General features: G+C 36.4%; 1 protein-coding gene across 1 annotated transcript in view; it reads left to right on the top strand.

The window, feature by feature from the left end:
* Positions 1-1748: 1748 nt before the first annotated feature.
* The window catches only part of LTA4H (leukotriene A4 hydrolase), a gene marked incomplete at its 5' end in the record, with an annotated part of 12483 nt that continues 4297 nt past the window's right edge, over positions 1749-9934 (top strand). Inside the window, 11 exon segments of the mRNA XM_010177478.1 lie at positions 1749-1869; positions 2379-2447; positions 3141-3245; positions 5655-5707; positions 6356-6428; positions 6733-6873; positions 7100-7123; positions 8098-8168; positions 8281-8392; positions 9291-9435; positions 9529-9637. Of these exon segments, the coding sequence (XP_010175780.1) occupies positions 1749-1869; positions 2379-2447; positions 3141-3245; positions 5655-5707; positions 6356-6428; positions 6733-6873; positions 7100-7123; positions 8098-8168; positions 8281-8392; positions 9291-9435; positions 9529-9637 (1023 nt within the window).

Below are 9934 nucleotides of genomic sequence, written 5' to 3' on the forward strand. Positions count from 1 at the left end.
TTCCCCCACTACCAAAAAAACACCCCCCCACCCCTCCCCACCACACACACATGCAAACCCAACACAAATGGTAATATTTTTTCCAGTAATATTCTTTCTGCTTCTTTGCTTCTTATAGGCTGCCCAGGGAGGGTGTGGAGTCTCCATCTCTGGAGATGTTTAAAACCCACCTGAATGCTTTTCTGTGCAACCTGTTGTAGGGAACCTGCTCTGGCAGGGGGGTTGGACTAGATGATCTCCTGAGGTCCCTTCCGTCCCCTACGATTCTATGATTCAACTATCTGAATCTTGTCATGTTCAGAACTGCTACAGTATGGTGCACGCGGAGTTACAGCCCCTGTTTTCCTTAATTTATACAAGGACTGATCCTGTGTTTCTGTAGAACTGCAGGTTACCACTATGATTAGAGAGAAACATGTTTACAAACAGTAAAATATTTATTGTACTGACTATCCTAAGCCCAAGTCCCTGAAAACTGGAAGCTTGAGTTTTAGCAGAATGGTGGAGAACGAACTAACCATAGTCTATACCTCTTAAGTTGTATGAATTAAATGTTGTTGCCAAATTACAGTAAGTTTTTGGCAGTTTGCTTTGGATGTTGTAACTCCATGGTATCTCACGTGCCAAAGCTGAAAGCTGTGGTTGTATAAGGAGGTTCCCTTGTTTGAATAAAATTGTATGCTAAGTTGCTTCTTACTGTTGTTTGTAAATCTAAACTTACGTCTGGTTTCTAATTTTCTTTCTTTTTTTTTTTTGTTTTGTTTTCTGAACTATTGCAATTTAGAAACATAAATAATGTGGAAGAGAAAGGAGTGTCATACAATAGCTGTCTTTTCCAGGGAAACACTTATGATCTGATGTGAAACTGAACAACTAAAGTACTTGAACAAACAGAGAACAGCAGAAACATAGGCCTGTTTTGGTTTTTTTTTCCCAGCTTTTTTTTTCTTGCTAGATTTCCATGTAAGGAAAAAAGCTATGAAGAGTGAGTTATGAGTTGTGATTGTAAGAATTCATAATCTTGTGTGAGATACAATCCCCCATGTAAAGATCAATAAAACAGTGATAGGAGAGGGTAAGAGGTACAAATGAAAGTCTGACTGCTGAGTAAGCAATGTGCCTTACAGTAATACAAAATATTTCCTCTTTTTCTTGTCAAATATGTACTTTGGAATACTGGTTATAAACCAGATATTTATACCTGGTCAGCTTATCTAGCGGCCAACTCCTCTGATTAGCTGAAGTTCGTTATGATTTATGGTTGGATTGTTAATTCCAGAGAGTTACTTGTATAACTTGGGATTTTTAGATAACAGAATGTGCAAAAACCAGGGCACAGAAGCAAGTACTTCTGTGTGCATTTGGCATCAGTGATGGGTTTGATAGGTTTTTAAAACACAAGTGTATGAATCTGTCAGGTTTGCTCTCGTTAGCAAGCTGGTACCTGTCTTGCACACAGCTGTTAGTTTTCACTTTACACGAGTTCTGAAACCCTGAATAAAATTTGAAGGTCTTCTATTTTTCTTGTTAACTCTACTGTTAATAGGGTTTTCTAGTAATTACTATTTTCAGGTTGTTGGGTTTCATTTTGGTTTTTTTTCTGCTTAAGGATCATACAGAACGTAACGTCAGCTGCAAAATCAGATTATTTTTTTTATCTAGAGAACACGCAAATCCTGTGTTATTAAGGCATATATGTTCTTATCTAGACTTTATACATTTTTTGGACTATATTCTTTATTACACAGGGGACAAGAAGCAATTGTTGAAATCTCTTTTGAAAGCGCTCCAAAGTCTTCAGCTCTCCAGTGGCTTTCTCCAGAGCAGACTTCTGGAAAGAAACACCCATTTCTCTTCAGCCAGTGTCAGGTTGAGTGGATTAATTTCTTTATTATTTTTTTTAACTTGTTTACATACCACTGTAATTTCCCCTGGTTTCCAAAGAGTTGGAGAGGAAGACAAGTAAGGGAAAGTACAGTAGCCCATAATTTCTAATTGCATGTGTCAGAGGTCCTATATGAAATCACTTAATAATTCAGGACATTGCTGAGATTTTTATTATGTGTTTGCAATTGAATAGTTCCATGCTTTACCCTCTCCAGTGTTCTTGTTGAAGAACATGCGGTCCTTTGCAATCAATATATGTGGCTATCATCTGTGGGTGGGTCTTAACCTACCATTTTTTCTTTTAGAAAACCCTGAACTATGAAAACTACTGTCAGCTGTAAGTGATAGGAAGTATTGGTTTGTAGAAAATGAGTTCTCTGGAGGAACTGTATAGATTTCCAACATTATATATTAGTTTGATTTATTTCTAATCCTCAGAATTAGGAAGATGGTTATGTTTTAACTTTTTTTTTTTCTACTTCTCTCTCCAGGCTACCCACTGCAGAGCCATCCTTCCATGCCAAGACACACCTGCTGTGAAGCTAACATACTATGCAGAGGTAGGTGAACCTAAGTCATGCCTAACTAAAGACAACTACTACAATGGGTGGATTTATATTTTTTTGTAGCTGCTGGCATGTGGCTTAAAATAAAAATGGAGAATATTGACTTTTTGCTCAATGTAAGAGCCAAAACCTGCTTATCTTCCCTGTGGCACTTCTCTAGCTTTACCATGGTCTTTTATATATGTATATCATCTCTTTTTTCATTCACACGTATCTTTATTTCCAAAAGAAAATTAAGAGGGGAAAAAAAGTGCTGTAGTAGGAAAGAAATATATTCTTCAGTTAGGAGAAGCTGACAATAAGACAATAAAGAGTGCTGTAAAGTAAAAATACTTGAAATGACTCTCGTATATGCCTTAAGCAATATATTCTGATACATAGCTGGGGGATCTTTGCAGTCCTGGCATAAACAGTCCAATTGTTTTATGGAAGCAGAAACTGCAACGTGACGTTACAATTCAGTAGTCTGAAGAAAGTGAAGCTTTTAACTTCTGTCAGAGGTCATCTTTTGGTTAATTACACATTGCAGCATTCCAGACAAAATTTTCTATATGCCTTGTGTTCTGCTTGACAGAGAGGTCTTAACAGCACAACAAATCTAAACTGCTGTTCTAGCTATCGCTGTTTTAAGTATATTATATAACCCTGTGTGCCAGCTGAGTTCCTCACAGTCAGGTAACCTTTCAGATATCCGTTCCTAAAGAGCTGGTGGCTCTCATGAGCGCTAATCGCGACGGAGAGATGCCTGACCCAGAGGACAGCAGTCGGAAGATATACCGCTTCAGTCAGAACGTAAGTGCTGCAGGCTAGTGAATGGATGCCTAAGGTCTTACTCCTAACTCCTGCAGTTCACAATCCCTTCAGGTATGGTTTTGATGTCATTGATAAATCATGTGACTTAGGATGGGTCTTTGCCACTATAGAAATACGAGGTATTATGAATCTCCAATGCTGAAAAGTCAACCAGTAGGTGCTGGTGATGTTTACCGGTCGTTTTGGCATTCCCAGAAAAGTCAAATTAGAATTTTGAAAATGTTTAGTATACTTAAAGCTAGTGCTATCAAAATCCTTTTTGTCTGCACTGATGCTTGGGAAAGAATGCATAGAGTTTAATAACATGGGAGTGATTTTTAGAAAACAGATCCTGCATATTTTAAGCCTACCAGGATTTTAGCAGTGAAGCTGAGCGTTGGAAGCAATTTTTAATTTGAAGTTAGGCAAATTCTGACAACACAGTTTTTGTTTCTGGTTTTTGTTTTGTTTTGGTTTTTTTTTTTGAAAGTATCTCCAGATAATTAAAGATTACCATTCTCAGGATAAAGTTTTATTAAGTGGTGCAGCTACTTTAATGATTCCACTGCTCATAAAGTGGCAGTCTCAATTTACTGTACTGGCTTTTTTGTTCTCGCAGCATTTTGGATTACAGTTCTGAAGTTTATGGGATCTCTTGGTATGGAATTGTATGACTAGGAGAGAGAGGGGAGGGGAACCTACTCTGAACTGCAGCAGCTGTTGGGTTGAGAGCCTAGTTCATTTTGCTGAACAAGCAGATAAAAATTAACATAAGTTTAAGAAACAAATTGTTTTACTAAGCTGACCTGGGCTGCTGATGGACTGAAAGTGTGCAAGGAGGAATGGAATTGTATGACTAGGAGAGAGAGAGGAGGGGAGCCTACTCTGAACTGCAGCAGCTGTTGGGTTGATTTGGCTGCTATGTGAAACCTGAGAGAGGCAAGAGGGGAGAAAGAGAAAAAAAATTGTCACCTTATCTGTGAGCTCTTGGATATGCAGTGTTATGCCTTCTCTGTGGAGTCAAAACATTTGCCACTCGGTCTAGTGTGTAAGGCTTCTATCTTGTATGTTATCCAGAGCTGTATGTTATCAGGAAATACACCATGTATGTTATCTGGAGATAAGTTTGGTGAACCTGTACAAGGAGTAACATTTAGTCTAGTTGAAATGATAGTACACTATCTGATATAAAAAAAATTAGATTAGTTTGTTAGAAAAGGCATGTGTCATTAAGCAAAACAGTCAAATGCATTAAACACAAGATATAAATTAAAAAAAGACATGCATTAAAAAAAAAAGACATATGCATCATCTAACGTACAAAACCATGAGACTGATTTGTTAGAAAAGGTGCATGTTTCATGAGATGAAAGAGACAAATGCATCCAACTCCTGGATATTTATGTGTGCAGAGCTTACCTAAAACTATTTTTTTGCTCCTGCGTGGCCAGGCTGGTAAGAAGTGGAGTGGAGAGCAGCCTTTGTGAATTCTTAACCCAACAACCATTGAGATTTGAAGTAATACCGAAATTTCAGATCTTTTAATAACCTGTCTATAACACAAGTCAATGTATATTGAATATATTCTGTGGGTTAATATGTAAAATTAAAACACATGATGATATGGATGTTTTAATAAATGATATTGAAATGGTTTGGGGATAATAAGTGGTTGAATAAAATTTTCTGAAATGTTGCTTACAAGTAATTATGATTTAAAATCTTACTTATTTAACATTGTTTAGTCAGATAAAATGGAACTTTTACAGGGACTGCTGTATTATCCTATCTTGTTTCCAGAGCACTGGGAGCAAGAATTTTTCTATAAAGACACTGTAGCTTTGGAATTTTTTTCATTAAAATAACAAATATTTAGAATTTATTTTAATGCCAAACATGGAAATCAAATATATGTATTTTGATTTTGCTGAATCTTTTGTATTCGTAAATATTCTGGATAAACTTGAATTCATTAAAGCTTTTCCTGCATCTTTGTGTGTGATACAACTGCCCTTTATCTGAGCAGTGTCTCTTAATCTCTTCTTCCATAGAATTTAATGGAACTGGAATGAATAGGGGAAAATTGACTTTCTTTTGAACAGTAACTCAATCAGTGGCATTTTTGTATGCTCTTATATATGCAGATTTTTTCAAGCAGAGATGATACTTAAAATTTTGTGGCCCTTGCATGAAAAATCTGTGAAACAAGTACTTCTTGTAAATAAAGCAATATCATCTGGGGAGAAAGAACAATGCCTCTTTTATAATATAGGGCACGAACCTATGGAGGAAATATACACACTGCTTTATTTACATACTTTTGTTTTACTTTGACTGAATCTGTGGTGGTGTTAGCTCACACTGCAAATAAGATTTCTTTTTTTTTTTTTTCCTCATGTTCTCCTTTAGGTTCCCATACCTTGCTACTTGATTGCTTTAGTGGTTGGAGCTTTAGAAAGCAGGTGAGTGAATCTGCATGAAGTATAAATATTAATAATCATCATAAATCTTCAGAGTTAATCTCTCTTTTTGTTTCTTGGTCTTGTATCTAGTTTTAAAAGATCTTAGAGGTTCAGTAGACCTGTTCATTTGTGTCAAACTGCGAGTGTCTTGATTCATTCTTGCATCATTTTTTCTGTAGAATATACTTGTGCTGTAAGTTAAATAAATACCATGAAGAGTTTGTAATTGATTGGAACCACTAAGGGCTTTTTCTAGCTCAGGAATAGTATCTTTTTCCTCTGGTAACAGATAAGCCTTGTCATGTACAAAAGGCAGAAAATGATAACTACAGCCTCATTGCTCATCTACACAAGGTTGTGTTAAATCTAGCCCATAATAATGCTTTTATATTAGAGCTTTACAGCATTCTAAAATCTGTAAATGTGCTTCCTATTTTTTTGTCCTGAACAGTGGATGTATGTTGCTTGTTTTCTTTTCTAAAGCTTTTTCTAGTGTTACTTTAGCATGGGAGAGGAAAAAGAGAGGCAGACTCTCTAATGAGTGTCTTCAGTACTTATGAGCACAGTTAAATATGTGCTCTCTGAATTAGTTTCCCATGGAATTATTTCCAGTTCATAGTGTCTTAGTGGTATTTTTACTTTCAACAGAAAGATTGGCCCAAGGACACTGGTGTGGGCTGAAAAGGAGCTAGTGGATAAATCAGCCTATGAATTTGCTGAGGTGGGTAGTTAACAAAAAATGTTTTGTAAACTGTTTCACATAATATTGGAAAAGGAACAGACTGTGGTTGAGTGTTTTGTTCATCTGTAGCCCTTCTTTCTTGCCTCCTACCTGAAAAAATGCTGTTCTTGTATCACAACACAAAACTAGTACTGAACACAAATATTAATACAGTCTTGTGCTAATTTTGCTTGTGGGACGTGCCAAGGTGAAAGAGAATGAAGCATGGGATCAATAGCTTATTACTTGTTCGGTGTTTGTAGTCAGAAGTCATGTTAGAAACTAATGTGAATTCTTCTTTCAGACTGAAGCTATGCTGAAAACAGCAGAAGATTTAGCAGGACCGTACATATGGGGACAGTATGATTTGTTAGTCTTACCACCTTCTTTTCCTTACGGTGGTATGGAGAATCCTTGTCTTACTTTTGTAACTCCAACACTATTGGTAAGTGCAACAACTGATAAAAATCAGCTTTTCCTTAGGGCTTGCTTATCCATCAGGTGATGGATATTAATCCACAGATTGGATTAATCTCCCCCCTCTAGAAAACTGTAAATGTTCCTGCCTCCTTTGGAGTTAAGGATTGTACATGAAACTGCATTAAGTGATATATTTTGAGGTTTACTTGAACTGACAACTGCCTTGTCTTGTTTTTGGTTTTTTTTTTTAGGCCGGTGATCGATCTCTGTCAAATGTAAGTGCAAAATAGGTTCATGTCTTCAAGTAGAACACAAGTTAACTTCCTTTGTAATAGGTATCTGAAAACTTGGTGTCTTGCCCATTGGGGGAATTGAAAGTTAAGGCAGTAACCCAAGGAGTCTTTGAAAGTGAGTTTTAGTTCTAAGTAAACTCTAGAAAACTGGAGATGTACCTATTTTGTATAATGAACAAATAAAAATAACATGGATGCCTGTATGCATAGGGGACGGACTCAAGTTAGCTGCTCAGTAGCTCTTTTCCTGTCTTGGGTATAAATATGTTTAAAAACCACAACTGAATTGGTCTCATCAAAATTGTTTATAGGAACTTCTTCCTCTGTATGTCACTAGAACTCACATTGTGTACAGTTTCCTTTTAAAGTGGAAATAATGAGTACAATTTGAGTAAATTTTTTTTGTAAAGTTAAGTACTCTGGATACTGTTTTATGTCTTTCTACTAGACTGATACACTTAAAAATATATATTGTCTTATCCCAAGAATACTGAAATATTTGACATGGATACTTTTTAATATATCGTGAATCATTATTCTTCTAGAGGTGCCTGTTTTCTTCACATTTGGTATTGTAGAATGTCCCAGCACTGCAGCAGTTGCTTAGGTGAGAAGGTAGTACTAGTCCACTACTTGACATGGGTCCGGTTCTGAAATGTGATTTCATAAACAAGCACCTGCACCGTGGTACCGGAGGAGTTATTTTTATTGATGAGTGTGGCTCTATGCTTTGCAGGCCGGATGTTCAAAATTATTTCTGAAGAAGGTTTGGTAGGCTAGTGTTAGTCCTCTAAATAAAATCTATATGGAAAAGTTTACAGAGCTGTGAATGCTAACTGGCTTTGGGAATGTAGTGTGGTAAATGAGATCCCATTAGGATTCTTTCTGTTGGGATTTGAGATTCATTTTCCAGAGGAGTCTAAACAGCAGATCCATCATTGTTTTCTGTGTTTTAGGTTATTGCTCATGAAATCTCTCACAGCTGGACAGGAAACTTGGTAACAAACAAAACATGGGAGCATTTTTGGTAGGTGTTATGTTCAATGCAATGCAATCATATTTTAAAATTATTCTGTAAAGAGACCAACTAAATTAATTTTGCCATCCTACCAGTACTGACTTTATCAATGTATTTCCAGGCTGAATGAGGGACATACTGTATACCTGGAGCGCAGGATTGGTGGTCGGTTGTTTGGTGAGCAGTTCAGGCACTTTAAAGCCCTAGGAGGTTGGAGGGAACTGCAGAATACGGTAGATATTTTTAATGTTATGATAATTTTATATTTAAGCATATATCTAAATAAAATAAAGGTGGTTTCATGTGTTTCCCAAAAATAAGACTTGTCTAGTCAGCTTTCCCAACGCTTTCTTGTTAGAGGATGAATAACTTTGATTCCAAGGTGTATGATCTCTTCCCTAGGTAATAGCTTAGTATACTCAGATTAGATAAAGCTTTTTGAACTGTTCTAAGCTGTTCTTTAAGGAAGAACATTTTTACAGACTCTCTTGGTTGTTCTGGGTATGGCTAAATTGCAGTATTACCTGTTAGCATACTGGTAAGCAGCTGAAAGCTTGTCAGAATTATCTGCAAGCATGACCATCAGAATTTCCAGTGCCTCATGCAAGTAACTGTTTTATTTTTTTTCCTGTGTACTGTGTTGTAATTGAGCATATTCCTGATCTGTTCCTGTCTAGGAGGGTTGTTCAGTTTCATGTTTAGGTAGCATAGTTAAACTCTCATAGTTTTCAGATTTCCAGCCTGTGGTATTTTCAACCCACTCATTCAATTTCTTGGTGCAGTTTACCTGGTTCACTCTTAATATTTCCTCATTGTATTTTATGCTTTATACCACCCATTAAATCAAGTAATTTAAATAGTTTGTTAATAAAGGGATCAATATAGGTAGTTTATTAGGTGCTCGTGGTTATGGCAGAAATGACAGTAATTAAATACTTTGAGACGGTTGGAGCACAGGGTGATTGATCCAAACATTGTGTTTGATATGCGATCAGACGCTGATAAAGTGAGAAAAAAGTTCAGTAAACTATGTTCTGTGCAGATTCAGAACGTCAGGAAAAAGAATGAATGCTCTGAAATGAGGCTGTCTTAGTTTTGGATGGATTATAGCTTCTTGTGTCTTTGTCACAGATAAATACTTTTGGAGATAAAAATCCTCTAACTAACCTCATCCCTAATCTGAACGAAGTGGATCCTGATGTTGCTTATTCGTCTGTTCCATATGAGAAAGGCTTTGCTTTGCTTTTTTACCTTGAACAACTTCTCGGAGGACCAGGTAAGTGTTAGTCAGGCTTTATATATTATTATTTCCTGTTTTAATTCCAAACACTGAAACAGGTTTGGTTGGTTTTGGTTCTTTTACTATTAGATGTCTTCATTGGCTTCTTGAAGGCTTACATTCAGCAGTTTGCTTACAAGAGCATAGTAACTGAGGACTGGAAGAAGTGCTTGTACTCCTACTTCAAGGATAAGGTTGGGTAATATTTAAAACTAACTGCTTGAAACCTTTTAATTATGTGAAACTATAGCTCAGCTCAGAAATTACTTTCTTTAAGGACCAGTTCTTTATCTTCTTTATCTCAAGATCTTAATATGATGTAGTCTGTCATCTTACAAAGATAGATTTGCATTATGATGCTTTTTTTTTTCCCCCCCATACAAGGGGAATATTTTGTTTTGAAGTAATCACTATAGGATTCTCCAGGTTAATTGCAGGGATGCTAAAAAAACTGAACAAAAAAGATTGAAACTAGTTTTTGTAGGGTATGCTTTTC

The sequence above is a fragment of the Antrostomus carolinensis genome, unplaced genomic scaffold (genome assembly GCF_000700745.2).
Source record: "Antrostomus carolinensis isolate BGI_N321 unplaced genomic scaffold, ASM70074v2 scaffold27281, whole genome shotgun sequence".
Lineage (NCBI taxonomy): Eukaryota > Metazoa > Chordata > Aves > Caprimulgiformes > Caprimulgidae > Antrostomus > Antrostomus carolinensis.